General features: G+C 37.5%; 1 protein-coding gene across 6 annotated transcripts in view; it reads right to left on the bottom strand.

The window, feature by feature from the left end:
* Positions 1–20,740, bottom strand: part of astn1 (astrotactin 1) — a 395,124-nt gene that overhangs the window by 178,768 nt on the left and 195,616 nt on the right. For all 6 annotated transcript variants that reach the window (XM_034138228.1, XM_034138230.1, XM_034138231.1 and 3 more), the window contains one exon: positions 2,387–2,491. In XM_034138228.1, coding sequence (XP_033994119.1) covers positions 2,387–2,491 — 105 coding nt within the window. The remainder of the gene's footprint in view (positions 1–2,386; positions 2,492–20,740) is intronic.

Genomic DNA, 20,740 nt, shown 5'->3' with positions numbered 1-20,740 from the left:
CCCGGGGTTTCCTCAGAAGTAATCTGGAAGGAAACTGAACACAAGGTGTCCTCATTACTTCTCTTTCACCTGCACGATACAGGTTGGTAAACTGTGCATAAATCACAATGAATCCCCCATAAGGTTTGCGAAGATAATATGTAACGGCCCGCTAACAGTTAGAAGACTTTGTACCGCTGTTTACACGTGTAAAACCGTTAAATGGTGTGAGTGTATTAGCCTAGCTTCCCCGGTACGGCGCCATTTTGGGGACAACGTGGTCTGACGCAGTAAGGATACAAGTTTGTCAGTATATCTGAAGCCTCCCGTACACTGAGTATTTACATGCATGTATAGTGATTGTGAGTTTGTAATAAATATGTACTTTGTAAGGGTTATAAGTTAGTTACTGTTGGTAAAACAGTAAGGTTGTTTGTTACACTTAAATATGTTTCAGTAATGCATTTTAGTGACCTTAATGGCAGAAGGTAAATAGTCAATATGACAGGTTAGAGGGGTCATGAAATACTACTTTTAAGTGGAAGTAAAAAAGAAGAGTAGTATTTAATACAGGTTAATACTGTATACAAATGTATTTAAGGTACAACAGATTTTATTGAATGTGAAATTCAATTCGACATATGTGTTTATCACATAAAAGAGTAACAGACAGACAGAGTGAAGGTATGTGAATGGTTATTGAGGAATGTAAGTCGAAACTGAAATGCATAAGATAATTGATATGTTTATATGATTTTGTGTAATAAAACAACCTCAGGAGAAGTAATCTGGAAGGAAACTGAACACAAGGTGTCCTCATTACTTCTCTTTCACCTGCACGATACAGGTATCATAACCGTTACTGTGGTCCTCATATCGGGGACCCGTAACATATGCAGCACTAGTGTCACCACTCAAAGTGATATTTTAAAACATTATCGACTCCATCATGGAACCTTTGGACAGAAACGTGCCTTGCCCTGCATTCATGTAGACTGGCCTGCGCGCTCACTTATCAAGATAAAAGTTGAAATAATCGTCTGTTCTTTTTATTCTAGGACCCATGTGCCACTTTATATAAATCTCTGAGCATGAGGTGGGGTTAAAAATAAGTAGTTGGACATTTTATGAACTATATCAATATCATGACTATTTGGTTCATTTTCTTGCAAACCAGCCTTTTTTTTGATGGCTTAAACCCCTTGTAATGCATGTGAATAGCACCTCTGTTACCGTCTGTTAACAGCTAATGTAAACTGGCTCGTTATGTTTTCAAGACGGATTTGATTTTTGTTTTGAGGAAAACACATGGTGTGTCCTGATTTGTACTAAATTTAGTGTTTTGTTTGTATTTACAGGAAACAGCAGAGGTCGAAGTGCAACAGGCTCGTGATGCACAGCATGAAGTTATACATTGCCCAAGAGCCAGATGCAGTTATAACCAGCAAGTAATAACCATGTGTCTCCATGTATGTTAATGTGTTGTGCTTTTAAACAAACTTGTTACTCTTTTATGACAACTGTTTTGAAATAATCACATTTTAATAAAATGTATTAACATGTCCATAACGTTCCCTTTTTTAATTTATTTGTTTAATCTTTCAATGCTATCAAATATTTAAAGGGTTGGATTGAAATCAGGAAGAGTTTGTCGTATATAGGTTCCGGCAACTCAATTGTGTTTTATAATTTACTTTATTCTCGTGTGGTTCTTAGCAGATTGTTATTTGCATTGGTTACACTTAATATCTGGGCTTTTAATTGTAGGCTCATCTCATCTTTTCATATGCAGAGAAAATCACATTAGTGAGTTTACCCAACTCCTATAATTGCTTGGAACCACTCGACACATATTTTTTAAGTTTTAGCAAAGTAACACATTCTTGAGTAGAGGAAAACTAAAAAAAGTACATTTCACCAACTCAAAAAATGCAAAAGTTGACTAAACTCTTAAAATTGCTTGGAATCACTTGACACATATTTTTTAAGTTTTACCAAAGCAACAGTTTTTACAGTGTACACAAACAATGCTATAAATCTATCTTTGTGCATTCATGTAGGCTACAATGCTAATGTTATTCATTTTCAATTCAATGACATGTTAATGAACTGTAAAAGTAAATAGGCTAGCTTAAATATGGGCTAGCTATCAAAGATCACAGCATGCTGCTAACCACATAGCTGATCAAATGAAAACCAAACAAAGTATTCAAGCTGTTATGATGAGCGGCTAACCTTGATGTGTCACATTAATTACAATGTGATTAATAATTGATAGCCGATGGGGCTGTAATTCACCGTCTAGACCGTAAAAGTTTAAGCCACAGAGACCCAAGCATGGTCTCCTACAGCATAAATAAACAATCTGGAATAACACATGATGAATATATAATATTTTAGGAATTACCTTGAGAGAGGACCCACTGATTGAGTTTGACGTGGTACAGCACAGAGCGAAGACTCCAGTGCTGAACCAGGGGGTAGCCAGACACCTCGCTGAAGTTCACCATACCTGCAACAACACACACAAAACACATGTTTTAATATGGATGCAGTGCTTGGTGCTTGACGGAAGCGTATGAAAAATCTACTATCAATGTGTTATTTACTCCTATAGCGGAGGAGATTGAAGATCAAAAGGCTGCTCTACATGTACATCTTATTCTTGTTTACTTTACCTGAAGATTTGTGAAGAATATTTGATCAATATGAAATATTATTTTAGATGACAGGAGAAGCAAGCCACTGTAAGTCTCCCGTGTTAGATCAAAGTGTTGCCTGATCTACAGAAAAAAGGCATCAAATAATACATATAATATATTCAGAAATAGTGGTATATTAAAAAGAAGGTAGAATTCTTAAATGTTTGATGAAAGCCAACATCTCACTTTTATATCAGACATGCATATCACAAGCATACAGATACCTTGTCCTTTTTAAGAAAGCATTGTCTGAATCTGGTGTTGACATCCATCACTGTTAATAAATAAAAAATATAAAATACAAAGAAATGTATCTTTCATTCTTCTTCAACATTTCACAGAGATCATGAAGTGATCAGCAAAGGAAAATGCTGTGAGACGGTAAATCGGCATAATAACTTCTCACAAAAAGAGCAGTGTTTTGTAAGTATTCAATTGTAATCACATGTATAATGTGTCACTATGACAGTGAGAGAATTGTGATTAATTCATTATGAGTAGTAATTAACTTGTTGTCGCAGCTTAGAACAACAATTTATGTTCAGAGAAAAACCAAGGCTGCTTCAAAGATATTTTGACCAAGTGCAATCTTCAGGGAATCTTTGTAATTTCTTCTTTATAATGATGTCTAGTTCAGGCTGTTCTCAAACACTGTGTGAAATCAGAAGTGATTTATTGTCATGTAACATTGATACTTCAGTCATTACTTCAGTAACTTAGTTCCTTAGGAGAGACATATTTTAGCTCATTTTCAGATTCCTATTTGGATTTTGTGTCTCTACATTGACATTTTAACATGCGGCAATTGTATGTTTGAAAAAAGGTCATGCCAATCCATCAAACAGTTAAAGGTCACCTATTATGGAAAATCCACTTTTTCCTGTCTTTTATACATAAACATGTGACCCCTCACATGATTCACAAGCAGATTCGCTCTCTTTTTATAAAAACCTGTCTGCAAATGTGCTGATCAGATTTTGGCCACTTTATGATGTCATAACGATTTTTTGGTTTGTGTAACCATTAGCCAATAACCAACCAAGGTAACACCCCCCACCTTATCACCTGAATCTCCTGGGGGGGGGGGGGGGGGGGGGGGGGGGGGGGGGGGGGGGGGTGTTATGCTGTGTTATGCTGTGTTATGCATGATACTCATAGAGCCCACAGAGATAAGCATGCACCTCGCGGGAGCGCGCACAGCGTAAAGCAAAAACTCCCATACATTTCAATGATCTCTACGGCTAAGTGCGGTTTGGAAACTATATAATTTCCTTTTGGAGGGCATGCATAACACGGCAAACACCAGAGCCTCGCTGCGGGGAAACTTTTGCGCTGTTCCGAGTTTGTTCTAATCTGTCAAAATGACAGACTGCTTTCAGATTTTCCCGTCGTTGTTAAAAAAAATATTCAGTTAACGCGACCACTGCTGTCCCAGCAACATCAGTACCAAGCGAGAGAGTTTTTTCCACAGCAGGGGATATTGTAAACGCCCAAACATCCCAGCTTCTACCTGGAAATGTGGACATGCTCATATTCCTAAAAAAAAACATGTCTGAAGATGCTGAGTGAGTTTGTGAGTTTGAGTTGAGTTAGTTGAAAAACTAAAGTGAAACTTGATTTATTTTATTGCAGGGTCTGATTATTCAATGTCCTTGTTTATTTGTGAGATGCAGTGGCACAAAGAAAATGCCTACTTTGTTTGGTACAAATAAACAGAATCACACGAAGCCTGGTTAGTGTTGCCTGACTTTATAAAGTGTGTTTTTTTTATAAGTGTGTGGTTGCGTTCTAGTCACTTTGCTCAGCGTTACTGCTTGTTACAACTTTTATTTGCCGTCCTCGCCATAAACTGTTAGCTCAGGTTAATCTCGCCCCCCTCAGATGTAAGCGTGACGTATGCGGTTCTTGCTTCTAAACCGACAATTTTTTCGAGCTTATCAGGCTCAAGCTCCGAACCGGACCTGGAACCGCATTGGTGTGAAAGGGGCATCAGAGGAGCGTGGGGAGTGGCTCCTTATTTTCATCTAAAGTAACAGACAGAGAATCAGCACTTTTGAAACAGGGCTGAAACAGAAGGGATTATGGGATGCTAAAATGGGTGATATGTTTGGTATTTAGAGGCAAACACTCCAGAGACATGTTTTTATATATCTGAGACCTATAATATATTGATGAAAAAGAGTATAATAGGAGACCTTTAAGATATTTCAGTATGGACCAGCAACGTGGTCAACCTGCAAACAGACAAACCATCTGAAAGACAGGCATTTCCATCCACTAGCAATAGCATGCTAGCCTTGACGGTGGCATACTAAATAAGGTGCGGAAAATAAACGTGGAGTTCCTAAAATGATGTGTCAGATACAAATTGATGCTGCTCACCTCATGTATCCTTGGGCTATGAACAATAATTAGGCTGCCACTCAAGTACGTGTCCCTGCCTCCTCAACCACAAAATATGTGTTAAGTTGTATTTGTTTAAAACTACGGACCCAAATCAAATAGAATAAAAAAGATTAGGAAGGTTTCTCTATTTGTCACTTGCTTCAGATTTGATCAATGCCATCAATCACGTTAGGCAAGGCAAATGTGTCTTTATAAAACATTTCATACAGTACACAAAGTTATGTATATGTATACAATTCAGCTGAGAAAAGACAATTATAGTGGTCTAACCTAGTGGAAATGAAAGCATGGATTACTTTCTCTAAATCCTGCTTAGACATTAATCATCCAATCATTGCTATGTTTGGAACAAAGGTAGAATGCAGACCATGTAATTGATTTAACATGGCTGTTACAGTTTAAAACTGAGTCCAAGATTATACTAATATTCCTGACTTGTACTTTTTGTTTTTAACCCTCAGCCCTTCAATTTTGTCTGCATTTAGCTTCAAAACATGTTGCAACTTACACATTATGTATCACTTGTATATGGACTCTTATGGCACTACTTATATTCTATTTTATTGTATTTACTTGCACTATTTGATCTGTTTTATTGTGTTGCACTGTTGGAGGAGCCTGTGACCTAAGATTTTCATCGACATAACTACACTGTAGCTACGAATCACAATAAAAGCCTTGAATCTTGAATCTTGTAAAAGGTCTGGGCGGCTGCAATTATCCATTTGTTCAAATCCCTTGACTCTGTGGGACTGTGTAGTTGCTTGGTGACAGAAGGTAATGTGGCTGATTGAAAGTAATCATGTGAGGTCAACAAGTGACGTAATTGCTGGTGGGCAACTTTTATAAATAATTTATACTCTTCTTATAAGGCTAGGATTGGTGTGTGGTTTTCAAGGCTTCAGGAAAATTACCTGATACAAGGGAGCTATTTGGCAGTTAATCTGTTGGCAAACACGTTTTGCAAAGGAGTGTGTTGGTAAAGCATCAACACAGCAGGTCTGCTGCTTAAGATTGATGAATAATGTCCTATGGAGTTCTGCCGTCAAAGGTATTACATTTTACCAAATTCCTTTAACGTAACAATGGATGGGAATTCATTTTTTCTACATGACATTGAACTATTAACGGCTGATTTAAAGGTAGGGTAGGTAAGAATGGAGAAACCAGCTCGAGTGCGCTAGAATTTGAAAGTACACAACCGGAAAAAATCTGCCCCTTCCTTCAGACCTCCTTACAGAGCCCCTCCTCCAACACACACGAATGCGCACATGACCAATGAGGGCATGAGATAAGTTTGTGCACGAGATGGAAGGCTGACAGGCAGGTAGGCCATCCAGTTATTTTAGCCGGGCCGGCTCAGATGATTGTTCGTGCTTTTTACAGTACTACGGCTTCCACAGATGACATTTTTGTATGTATTTATTGTCAAAGCATTTAATTTATTCATTGCTATCGGGATGTTAAGAGCATTCCATGGAATATAACAAAAAGTGTTTCTGAAGTGAATTACCTACCCCACCTTTAATATCATGAATTATGTAACTTAAGAAAGTGAACACATTGGAATTTAAAGGGGACCTATCATGCTAAATGCACTTTTTTATGTCTTTTATACATAAATATGTGTCCCCGGTGTGTCGGGGAACTCACGCAGCGTCAGAAAATAAAACCCTTTCTCTTTTCCTCCGTACCCAAATCTTTAAAAAACGGGGGTACAACGAGCCGATACAGATTTGCTGCCGATATGACGTCAAATCGGCGGCGGACCCACAGAAAGTTGTAATCAGAAACAATGCCTGACGTGTTTTGGACGTAATCTCATCTTTGTTTACATTAGCAAGCCTCGCTAACACTCAGAGCTAACCTGTACTGTGTAGAGCACATGTGTTTAAAAAGCAGGAAATAAAAAAAGGAACTCACCTTGTGATAAACCCGCAAGAGAAAAAGCATTTGAGCTCCAAACTGTTTCAGAAATAATCCTTGATGTGGTTTAGAACAGGATGGTGTTTTATCACAGCAGAATTTAACTTTATCTCCGGTAGAATTCTGATCAGGCATTAGCTCCGCCTTCTCTTTTTTTTTTTTTAAAGCTAAGGACCCAAATCCGCGTTTCTCTAACAGGGCTGCAAAAGAGGGGTATGAGCAGTATGAGGCATGGCTACAATGGGTGATCTGTTTGGTATTTTAAGCAAAACAATTCATAGACATGTTTTTATATATTTGTATATATCTGAGACCCATAATATATGCCTAAAAATAGCATGATAGGTGCACTTTAAGGGGAGAGGAGTTCAGATGTTTTTGGTGTAGAGGTGATTGATTTGGCTAGTATTGGCACTAAAAAGACCATGTACATTATTGGTATTGTTGCTAAAGATGTTAGAGAATAAATAATGATGTGTCTTTCTTTTTTCTTAAGGTGGAATTTCTCTATATTCATTTCAGGGTGTATTTGGAGTTGTGTTTTTCACCATTTGAGGTTGCTTTTCTGGTACCAGAGGAAGAATAAACACTAGCAGGTGCAATGACGATGGTATAAAAGCAAGTATTATTTCATGCTGCTTTAACATATTGTTCCTTTAAAGCTCGGTAAATTGATTTAGCCCCATTTACCAACCCTGATGAAATCAATAACGCTCATCTCCTCCTCCTGGGGAAGTCACCCATATATGAATGTTTTTCATTCACTGCACGCTCTACCCAACGTTACACACACATCCTTCTCCAGCGACCATTGACCTGCCATGTGTGGCAGATAAAACACACCATGTGGACATATAAATGAACATGTAATTGGACACATAAGGAATAGGAAACATTTATCACACACTGAAGTGAGAGACCTAGCTGTTCTAAGACGGCATTGAAGGACCAATCTGACTCCTTTTTCAACAGGTTAATTAAAGAAAAAGACATGCAGTGATAGAGCAATGATTGTCAATGAACATGAATTGGAGGGAATAAATAATCCCTCACATTCTCCTTAGTGAGTCCTTCACACATACATTGATTTATTTATTACATTTATCTTCACTTGTTTCAATTAGTAGCAAGACCCCCTTCATTTCTCCATGAGAATGCAGGATCAGGCCTTCAACATTAACATCAGTTATATTGGGCCGTTAGCAGAGTCGCGAAATATAAATCATCTCGTCTCCCATAGCACCTGACAGCCGTGTCATGCTGCAGCGTTGGGATTACAGCAATACATCACTGTGACTGCCCCCCCCCACCCGGTTCACGAGCACATCCAGAAGGTATATGGGTAATGCTTGTGACTGAGACACGTTTTCACAAACCACGACACGGAAGAGGGAAACGAGAGGGAAAAAGTGTGTGTGTGTGTGTGATATTTTCTTCTGCTTGTATGAGAAAGATACATTGAGACATACAAGTTAGGTAATAAAAAGGTGAATGCAGCTCTGTACACGCAGCTAAAACGTACCAAATGCATAACACTAAAGTTACAACTCTGCTTATATATATTATTTTATACTCCAATTTAACTTCCAGATGACAATGAAATAAACACAGAAAGGATTTTTAGATATTTCACCGTTTACTTATCATATTCACTTAAGAGTGACATGAGTAGTTTTTTGACTTTTTTTCAGTATTGTAAGGGATACAGTCATTCGACAGGATGTGCCAATGTGTAACCAGGGTGTAATATAAATGTAATGTTGATGTCAAATATGTGTAACAACAGTGTAATATGGGTGTAATATTAATAATATCATGTATACACGATGTGCAATGTCCAAATAGATACATCGAGTATATTCATTGGTAGTCTAAAACAGCAAGAAATGCATTTTCAAAATGATTAATATGTGGTTGCCCATCTAAGGGTTAAGACAAGATTTAGATGGAGTCGGTTGTCGATAACTTAAAAATAACATTAAAATAGATTGGTCAATTCAAACCTGAATGATCTATTTTAAGACTTTCTACTTTCACAGTTATAAGTTATAAACTAATTGTACTTCCATTTTCTGTATATATATATTTCGTGTACACATGCTTTGACTTAAGTAGTTATAACATTTCCGTATCAGCTCAGTATTTGACATTTGAATTTATTCTTACTGTGTTTATGTTTGCATCATAATACACCGAAGCAAATTCCTACTTGGCAATACACCAAATGATGATCCTTATTCATATCATGAGGGCACAAATTGGATATGAAGTATGAGCACGAAAGGCCAGTAACAGTTCCCTTACAAGCATGCTGAGAAAAGGCCTGGCACCACCTCTGCTCTTGATGAATAAGCCTCTAAAATGTGATGTTCCTGCATTGTCCTCACCTTCAGCTACATCCATTTATCCCCTCTTATGGGAAATGGCTCCCCGGAACGATAGATATATTCCCCGGCGCAGAGAGAGCGAGAGCACACCACTGCCTCTCTTAGTGAAAATGAATAACAAGCCCAAAACATATACAGTAGCGCAGCGTATTCTTCTTCTTGCTGAAAGGCCTTGTCTCCCTTTTAGCCCTGGGGTGCTCTGCTCTCATTGTCTGACAGAATGATTAATTTGACTGAACTTCACTTTGCAAACATCCCAAGTTCACATTCATTCTCTTTCTGTGCAGTCGGCGCCAGAGCCTTAAAGAGAAGCAGCCAGGTCAGGGATGCGCTATGTATTACAGCTGATTGCATTTAGGAAAAATACTGGGCATAAAAATCTCTTTCATACCAAAACATAATTTGCCTAAAAGCAGTTAATGGTGGAGCAAATAAGGCTGTCGTACAACGCTGCCATGACAATAATAGTAATGCATCATTTGATTACAAAGAGGAACTTTTTTAGTATAGTATTTTTTACTTCTACTGCTACTCCTGGCTTCATCTCATACATGTACTTTTGTATTACAACTCAATTTGGCAATGTTGTGATGCAAGTGAAAACAACATTGCCGTGTAGTTTGGAAATCATACATTTTACACAGTTGTCTAAACTTTAGACAACTGTGTTGTGCAGTTATTATGTCCTTTAGACTCTAAAGGACATAATAACTGCTTTCGTTCTGCAAAAGGAAAATACCTTGTGATTTAGGGCCCATGATAAATGAATAGTGTACTGAGGAGTAAAATATGGGTTTGGGGTTTGATGTGCTGATCCAAAGGAAAATAAATAAACATTATATATTATTTACTTACTGAAAATGTGAATCTTGTGGTTAATATAAATAACCTAAAGGATGAGTAAACATGGTTACACCTGTATGATGCAATGTGATGCAATACAACACAGCTAAATATGTTATTTTACTTGTGTGTGTGCTGGCATGTGGCGTTGTATTGCATTATATTGAGTATTCCGTATTTCGTATATACAAACATATTGTCCAATATATTATGCAATGTATACAAAGGAGCTTCATTTTGAAAGTGGGATATATTATAATGCAATGACAACTGACAGTGACAACAGCATAAAACATCTAAATCTATTGCAGCACAGTTGTTTTGATACCTTACTGGGTTCCTTGTAACTCAGTGTGCTTTTTTATTACATTATTACATTACATGTCACTTGTTAGACGCTTTTATCCAAAGCGACTTACATACTCAATACTGTGGGCAATCCCCACAGGAGCAATTTGGGGTGAAGTGTCTTGCTCAGGGACACAACGACATGCATGACTGCAGTGGGGTTTGAACCTGTGACCCCCTAACACCAAGGCTCTATCCACTGCGCCACACGCCTCCTTTTATCATATACATTTTATATCAAATATGTTTCCCTGTGAGATCTGGGGAAGGTTATATTTGTTAAATGATTTGCATCGGAATTAAAGGTATGCGTCTTTAAAATAAACCTCAAACAGCTTCTGAAGAAATTCCAGACACTGATTTAGTGGAAATATATAATTATGAATGTAAGATAACTTTACTGTGACCTATAATGCTGAGCTGCTTGTCTTTACATTTTGTTCATGGAACATTTATATAGTAATTTTTTTACATTTGGCAAATGTGCTTTGTGTCAACTGATGAGACTGATTTAATTAATGTAGCATTCTCTAATTATTTTGGCTTTACACTTAATGCATTATGTTACAATTATTCTTCTTCCTCTCCTGTCAGGGTTTAACATTTCTACACTCAGAATGACTCAGAAAAGAACATTTCCTCAGCTGTGGAATCTGACAACAAATGGGTCACACTTGTCACAGTTATACTAATGCAGATTAAATGCATAATGGTGGAATCTAATAAGGCTAACTGTGTGACTAATGGCAATATTAAACGCAAAACTCATGAAGGGCAAAGCACGGCATGTTATACATAGGAGCTGAAAATGAATTTCAAAAGTAGTTTTATATCCTGCGGTGACTGTATCGTCACAGAATAAAACCAGAGCTGTCTTCAAGCCTAATATATTAAACTTGTATTAGCGGGACAATGGGGTTCACAGTAGTTACATACATTAAAGTAAAATCAAATCAATATTCCAGCTCTGTGAGAGACTGTGAAGTAGTCTGTTAGGATGTACACTCACAAGTACTTCTATGAATCCCCAAACAAGGACCAGAGTTCAATCCACAACTATTGGGAGTTGTTTGCCCAGTGATCCATATATGTTAGCCTGTCTTTGCTTTTTCATTGTCTAAATAGAAAGATAAAACACCCAGGTTAAGCTGCATGAAGGTAAGATCGTTTTATTCCCTCATTGAACAAAGTGTTCAACACAAAATATCTTTACAGTTTATTTTAAATTAACCAATTTTCCAAAATATATATGAAAAATCAATCCTGTCCATGAACGTTTCCAACATAATCCCTATTAGCAGTGTGTTATGTTGACAACAAAAAACAATATTTTAAGCAAAAGCTTCACTTTTGGTTTTCATGTTATTCTGCCCATGAGTGGGTTTAATGCAGAATATCAAGTAAAGGAAAAGTGATTTTAAATGACACAGCACATAGCAAGGTGTCTTTTATTTCTTTGGGAATGTGATCTCTGACGCTATGAAGACACCGAGGTTTGATCATTTGGAACAAGTAGCATTTGCAATGCAATTGGCAATAACACAAGAATGCTGAACAATGGGCCATAAACCAGTTTTTGGAATTCAGTCTGACCCAGGCAGTCCTGACCACACAGGCGCTGGGGCACTGTGACATTGGGAGCTGCTAAGAAGTCCAAAAGTTGATAAGAATTGGTGGGGAAATTGTTTTGAGATTGCCAACACACTTTCTCAGAAGCAGCACAGTGATGGAGTTATGTTTGAAATGTTTGGAATCAGACAAAGGAAGAAAATCGATGAGAAGTAAAAGAATATAATGTATCTCTGTAATTTAAAACCTTGGTTATTTGGTCAAAGTTATTTTATCTGCATATGTCGAATGCAGTTTTATTGACACCTATAAAATGTGTACATATAAAAAGGTTTTGGTAAAGCACAACATCATCTGAAATACAATCCTATTTTAAAGTAGAACATTACAATATGCTTTTTTTGAAGTGTAGTAGAGTATAATTATAAAATGGCCTGACAAAACTGGGCAAATTACAAATAACGGAGTTGTTGGATGTAAACCAAAATGTCAGCCTAAAAACTCAATGTAACTTTTGATTTCCGTTGAGAGAATCAGGAGAAAACTCCTGCCGTCTTTATTCCAGCTCCAATCAGGGTTCTTGGCGAATGTAAATCGAGTTGTTAACAATTGTGACTCTATCCCTTCGGGAAATAGGGCAGAGAATATCAGAGAAGTGCAGGGCTCGCTGATGTTTGACACCGAGAGCACAACGCTGTCTCAACACCCAACAGTCTTCCTGAAACTTTGCTGTACAGCTGGAAGTTGTTTGTTATTTTACTCGCTTCTCTAAGGAAGATTCATAGGAATGAGCTCAGGTAGGAAAGTAATCTTATGGCTCATAGAACCCCATTAACTAGCCGGGCTAGTGCTCCATTTCACTCTTGGATAAGTCTGGGAATGAATGATTTAGTGGAAAAGAGAGGAGGAAGAGTGAGTGAGTGAGTGAGGAAAACGTGAGGATCCAACAGTAGGGGTTATCCAAAGGGCCCATTTTCTTATCTAATGGGAAACAAAATGTAATACAGCAATGTCCAGATGTCTTCCCAAGACAGCCAATTCTGACATTTTTTTTTACAAAAGCTGCGCCGCATTTAGAGTTGATTGTGATTTATAAAGGGAAACCGGCGTAGGACGTGCGTGCGCAGTGTTTTATAAATCGGAATATTTTTGCGTGTATTTGCTTTGTCCTATGTAAGCCACCTTCCCACGTGAATCCTACACAAAGCTTTATAAATGAGGCCCCTGGTAATTTTAGATCAATATCATGGGGCGTATGTAAGTAAAGACTACTATGGACTATGGCAGGTGTGCATTGTCCATGAAACCATTATTTCTGACGAACACATCTAACAAACCCAACTACCAAATTATAATTATACATCACACTATCAATAATCCATAGCTTGTGGTAATTAGGCTGGCAGATGTGGTTTGTGACATCTCAAGGTGACACGCTTTTCATTTCCGCGGCGCTGAAGGAAGGCTGAAAGGACCCTCGTTGCCAGCGACTCAAAATAAGATGCCAGGAAAGTTCAGCAGATACCTTTGTGCTTGCGTGGTCACAAGGCCATATGCTTAGACTTTAATTATGAGGGACTTGGGGAGAGAGGGACTCTGGGTTGAACTATGAATCACTGCCACACCGTCTGCCGCAACATCCCCCTTCTACTGGATTTAACACTGCCCACGCATGTGTACCCCCCCCCCCCCTTTAAAAATAAACCATGGTCTGATGCGTGTGTCAAATAAACAGCTGACATACTAGTTTGCTTTATTTTACACCTCGTTCTGTGCCTAATTAAAATGTGAAAATATACAACGTCAACTGGTATGAGTAAATGAAAAGGAAATGAGTGTTGACAGAGCACACAAAGACGTACTGAACCCAGCGTACCCCATCTGCGACCACTGAAGCATTTTGTGATTGTTACTGAGAAACGCACACAATAAAGAATACAGTAAAGTATGTTTGAGTTATAGAAAAAGTCAATGATTTAACACACATAATGTACATAGACACTTAACTTTTATTATGGACAGAACCATTCCACTGGAATTAAAACTAGGCTTTGAATTGTAACATGTATTAGTACATTTATGAAATCAAAATCCCAACTTCATTGACTAAATAATCAAGGAGTTGAACTAACAACTAGAAACGTTGTTAACTTATTTGTATATAATGTTCCCATAATGTATAGTATTAATGTTGAGAATATATACTGAGGTGGTTGAATTTATTTTGATACATTTGCATCACTGCTACCAACAATGACGATACAGTAGGTCTGTACTTCATACACTTCCAGCACCATAACTGTGTGTGTCGGGCACTTCAGTCATTGTGGGATTTATTGAGTAAATATGGTTTCTAAATTGATTGTGACTGCTGATAAAAAGGCTTAAGCTGTCATAAAGGACACATCTTGACATTATAATGTTCAGAAAATTAATGGAATATTAGGTATTTTTTAGAAAGTTGTGACTATAATAAATAATAATAAAATAATAATACATTTAATAAATTAGGTTAAATCTCCAAACTCAATTTAATGTAAGTTTATTACCCTGATATTTCCGTTGTATTTATTTTTTGCGTTTTGTAAACGTTCAGTTTTTACACTGCTGGAAGTCAAAATAATTAAAATAATGTTGTGACCAATTGTAACAAAGAGGTGCAGTATGACAACAAATTCTACACACGTGTATAGTATTTATATGTATAGGATTCAAAAGCAATAAGTGTTCAGTTGAGTTGACAGTATGTTTGTGAAAGTATACTGAAACTTTGGGACCATTTTATAAATGCTATTTAACGCTCTGACTTTACAGAAAAAAAAGGAAACACCACTTACGGATGAACCCGCATGAGGATTTAAAGAAAATCAAAGAAACATAAGGGGTACATAACTTTATGACCCAGGAGAAATTAGGCCTCTCTCCATCAGCTTCAGGAAGAGAATCGAAGCTTCAACCGTATGTGTGTGTGTGTGTGTGTGTGTGTTGCGAGACAAAACAGGTGTAAGTGATGGGCTCCAGATGCCCTTCACCCACCTCTAAAGACAAACCGCTCATACTCTGAAGCCTTTGATAGAGAGGCTTGCTCCACAGTGCATCAGGGGTCATTATTTATCCACCCAGCATTGTGCTGCTGTAGCACTCGAGCGTCCACTGCGGCCCTTTTCAAATATTAAAAACGAGGTCTGAAGAGGGACATTCTGACTGAAACCCAGGGTCTCATTACGGTCAAAAATAAGCCTCCTGCTTACACCGGCTGCAGGTGGCTAAGAGGCACGCAGGTGTGTGTCACTGGGTCCCCCCCCCCCCCCCTATATACTGGCACCATGCTGTGACCCCCAGTTGAATTAATTATCCCATCCAATGTTGTCAGCTAATTAACTGACGTTTAACACAGGAAATGGCTGGAGCAATTCCATGCAATTAATCAGCGTCGAAGAAGAAATTAAAAACCCTTTCCTAAACCTGATTGCCATGGAGGGTCTGCATTCAAAATTGAATTTTAATAGAGCTTTGGATGTTATACTTGAGTTACGGTTAAAAACTAAAATGTCTGCAGAAACAGCTGAAGTATGTACACTAAAACATATTTCTAATACAATCCCTGTTAATTGAAAGGCCTTATGAAAGCAGATAAGAGCTTAACATACAGACCAGTCCAAGTTACTAATAGAAAACAGTGGCGAACCATCAGGGCCTTCAAGGTATTCAGAGAATACCCTGGAACACTCAGATAAAACAAACAAAACATCGATTTAATTATATAAATAAAATGTAATAAAATGTATATAAAATGAATAAATGAGAATCGTATCTGTGTTGTTGATCTGTAATATTACAGCGGCGGGGGGTGTGTGTGTCTACAGAAGGTCCAGTTGTGATAGACACGGTTCGCCACTGATAGAAAATGGGATGATGTTATGAAGGGCAGAAACAATAAAGACTGAACTTGCTTTACGTGATGGTCAGAGGGCATTAGCAGCTCAATAACTAAGCAGGAAATTGTTGAGAAAATGGGCCCAGAAAATGGCCTGTTTTTTCCAACTTCTTCATTGAGACAGAAAACACATACAAACGGAAGGACATACATCTATTGTAATGGTGCTTGCACGTCAACAGTTACGCTGTCTGATTTTTAAATTGTAAAGAAACAGCAAGACGGAGAGAATAAATCTGGGCAAATGAGCTTTTAGCATTACTGAACAAGGGAGAGCGAAGAGGACCAGTGTGACTGAACAAGAGAAACTAAACTTAATTTGCTATTAAGTTTAAAGTAAATGACCAAAAGCACTCAGCAGCTTGTTACGTTTTCCACCTCTGCATTCATTCATTACATCCATTCAAGCATCAAAGCCGTTTCTCCAACCTTATCTCCCAGAAATTACCTCTATACACGACTAGTTCTCATCAGTGATTACATTTTGGAGAAACAGAATGCCTACCGAATAATGCTTTTCATCAATTTAATAGGCAACATTTTTTGAATGATAAATAGTTACACTGTTACACGTGGCACAAAAAAACTTTTTTTTGTTCTCCCTGCAATATTGGCTAACATCGTAAAACATGTTAGGGTTCCATTAAGTCACTCAAAGCACTTGGTTAAACTTAAGGGAAAGATTGTCATTTTATGTAGTTGGTAATTGGTGGCCCATTTTGTAAGATTATGTGTGTACATAGTAGTTGTGTCTGTTGCCTTAAATGATTTGTTCAGCTTTGTTTCATTGCTATTTGCTGTTTAATGCCTTCTTTGTTTGCACAAAAAGCCTGATTTAAGGTTAATATTGGAAGTTTATTCCAGGATACAATAACAAAGAATTATGAAATGTGATTTATAGGTGACACGGTTAAATTGTAAAATAACTTTTAGGTTCCAGTTTACATCCAAACAAACCTGTTTCCACCACCTGGACCAGGTGGTGGAAAAAAGTAAATGATATAGTGGTAACTATGTGAATATTTTATGTACCATGCATGCAGTACTTTCTTATTGAACAAATATCATTAGGCTGCACAAAAAATATATATATATACCAATGATGTCTTCAGCAGTTTAGTTCTCAATTAGAAATGATTCACCCATGTATTTTTTGTCTTGAAACATGGGATATTCAGTAAATATTGCAATAACAGTATGCGACCTTGTTGCTATGGCAAATATTATATAATAAATTGTATCTACAGGGAAAGTACAACTGCAGATTTCCTTGTCATACATATCCAAGTGTCCCTTCTATATACATTAATGAATGTCTGGCAAAATAACAATGTCAACACACTGAAGACAGTGAGAGAGACATAGAGAGAGAGGGGGGGGGGGGCTTTGAGAGGAGGGCAGAAAAGCACTTAGGAAAAGAGACCCATGACACTGACAAGCCACTAAACTACTCCAGTAGCAAGAGTGAAGTGACTAAGAAAGTGTGGCACTGTTGCAACCCCCTTGGCGGGGGGGAAGTGTGGCTAAAGTGCGCAAACATCATCGGGTCAAAGCACAGCACAGTCAGGGTGTGACGGCCACAGCAGTCTGAAGTCATTCCACAATTGTGCTTGTGTGAAAGAAGTGTGTATGTTCATGTCTGACTATACTGTATGCATGTGAGGCTGATTGATAACGCCTGTAGAAACATACAAAATATATAGAAGCTAATGTGTCAGTACATTTGTTGTACCCTATTGGGAAATGATGGGCTGTAGATGCCCTTCACTAACCTCTGAAGATCAATTGCCGGTACCAGGAGCATATGATAAAGAGACTTGTTCTGCACAGGATCAGAAAGATGTGTCATCGTTTATCCTGCTTCTGCCCTGAATTAGTACTCCAGGTGTCACTGGAGAGGATTGAAAGAAATCTTAACTCAAGTTTCATGACTCTAAAAAAGACTTACACAAAAGCATACTGATCGGTCCTATCGACTGCCAGGAAGGACCACATATTAGCAGAAACAACCGATTATGTGGCCGAAGATGAAACAGTTTAAAATGTACAAATGATATATTTAGGAAATACCCATAGTCCACCAATCCAGCCAACATTTAGATTTACTGTTTGCTATTGTTACAAACATGTATCATTCCCAAGTCATAACATAGGGATGCTTGGTCTTCACTTGGTGTCATTTTTTAAACACACTCAGTAGATACATATGCGTCAAAAAATGATGCTTCGCTTTGCAAAACAATACATGGGTAACCTTGTTAATTAAAACAAAAGGCCACGGTAAAGTTTAGGCATTGTGGTTTGGGTTGAAGCAAGTTTGTAATATAATATTGAGTACTGGTTCTACGAGAGACACTAACATCGACCTTCAGGGTTAGGGTTAGGCTTGGGTTAGTAATTAATTACCCACCCTCCCTGAGCAGAGGTGATTTGTCTTCATACCACATCTCTTGCATTTCTAAGTACTTTGACTAAGACTCTAAGCATCTAGTATTGCTGTGGATGTGTTGACATAAAGGTTAGTAGAAAGCCCCAGTGAAAAAGGCTGGCATCTGACACCTTGGGAACAAGACCGGGCTGATTGTACTGTGTTTTCAATGGTGTTTTTTCCTGTTCATATACAAACAAAGCCATCAAACTAAATTATAATGGCATTGCAATATTCTCACTGCACTAAAGGGACAACTAGCCAACAATGTATATTAATACTGGTTCACAATACTACAATTTGGAGCTTATGTTGAGGCTGGAATAAATGTGTACTTTGGACGTTTTATTCTTTAAGGACACTAGAGGGGCTAATATCATCAAAACAATCTTAGCATTATGTTAACTCTTTTAAAATGGACCCAAGATGCATTTTTCTACAGCCAACTATACAAATACTCCACAACTGAGAACAAGATGTACTGTGGATATGAATTAGAATTGTATGGGAAAATGGTTTAAGCAATAATGTAACAGTGTTCTTCCAGCTTCATTGATATCAAATGCTGCCATCATTGTTGTTTAAAGCTAAGTTTGACCAAAGATCTTTGTATAAAACAGACAATTCTATTCCATAAAAGTATCTGATGAAACTGTTTTCTTCAAAATAAGCAGTTTTGGACATATATTATGTATATGGTATGTATGTACAATGATCTTATATTGTATGTTGCTCAGTCTGTTTGATGCTGGCTCTTTGCATGCTTCATCTATGGTTGCTCATTTAAAATAATTAAGTTGATTGGACCTTGAAGGATCTACTTGTGCTCAGGTTTTTTTTTTCATTTCTTCAAAGCTTAATTTATTAATAGAATATTAGGTTGTGTCTTTGTTTCAGTTCACATAATATGCTAGAATAAGCATATTCAAGCCTAACAGTAATGAGTAGGAGCTTCAAATAAAATAAGAAAAGGCATATAAATGGCTGATTCTAGCCTAGAGATACATATCTCTAATTTGCAAAGGTAATATGATAAAGTATTAGTTTAACGTGAACTGATAACAAAAATGAAGGAAAGGGGGAAATAAAGTAAGAGATGGAGAGAAAAAATAAAGTTCAGTCATTACAAAGCATCAATACTAAAACAACATCATCAACTTATTTCTGTTTTGAATTTTGTACTCATGATATCCCTCTGGTTTGGTAATATTGTTTTCTGAAGATCCTTGTCAAAAATATTTCATCAAGATGTTTTAGAATCAATAAAAGACATGGAAAGATGAATAATAAGTGTTTTTCAAATATGAATGGAAAAACTTTGATGTGGAAGCGGAAACAACTATAAAACATCCAAACACTAATAACAAGAAACATATATGTATACTGAGTCCCAATAAAATGACGCACAAATCGCATAATTTGGAGGCCATTTGGGTTATTTATTTAGAAATATTTTAACTGACAAAATATTTCATAATTAATAACTTTGAATTCATTAAAACACTGATATATACAAAATATTTCCCAATTGGGACACCAAATCAGCGCTATGAGCCATGACTGCACTCAAGGACTGGCTCCAGAATGTGTCTCTGTGCTGAATAAATCATTGCCCCTGCATGTTTTTCAAAGTAAATACATGCTGAATAATTGCTTCACTACACCACACGCTGTATCTCCATTCCCCTTTAAACAGTGACACCGCACTCACTGCCTCATCTGCCTCATTGTGAATAATCCTCATCTTGACTAGAGGGCTGTTGTTTGAGGATTTTCTGTCTTGAAAACCATTGGGAAAAAGACGATGGCCCCCGAAGGCATGACCTTCCCTCACTGCCACCAATTATATCAAGGCCTTATGAAATATAGATTATGTGCCATCTCTGTGCTGACATATCTAAAGGCTGGTAGCGCGGGGAGTGTGCGGAGAGGCTGTGGGCAGAACTCCAGGGGAGGCCAGGTTGAATAAGACAAGACCGAGGGAATACAGTAAAACAAAGGATGACCTTGGTGAGTAAAACATCTGACGTGCTCTGGCTAAAACTAAAAAGACAAAAAATGATTTTATGATCAATTCAATTCCAATCAAGGCTCTACATATTCAAATGCACTGATTGATATGATATTCATTACCCCTATTCTGCAATCTGGACCAATAACCATGTTTTATTAATGGCTGGGGGCTAAGTTTAGAACAATTGGCATTTAACTTTTT

This window comes from Trematomus bernacchii, unplaced genomic scaffold (genome assembly GCF_902827165.1).
Source record: "Trematomus bernacchii unplaced genomic scaffold, fTreBer1.1, whole genome shotgun sequence".
Classification (NCBI taxonomy): domain Eukaryota; kingdom Metazoa; phylum Chordata; class Actinopteri; order Perciformes; family Nototheniidae; genus Trematomus; species Trematomus bernacchii.
This window is presented reverse-complemented; position numbering and strand designations above follow the sequence as displayed.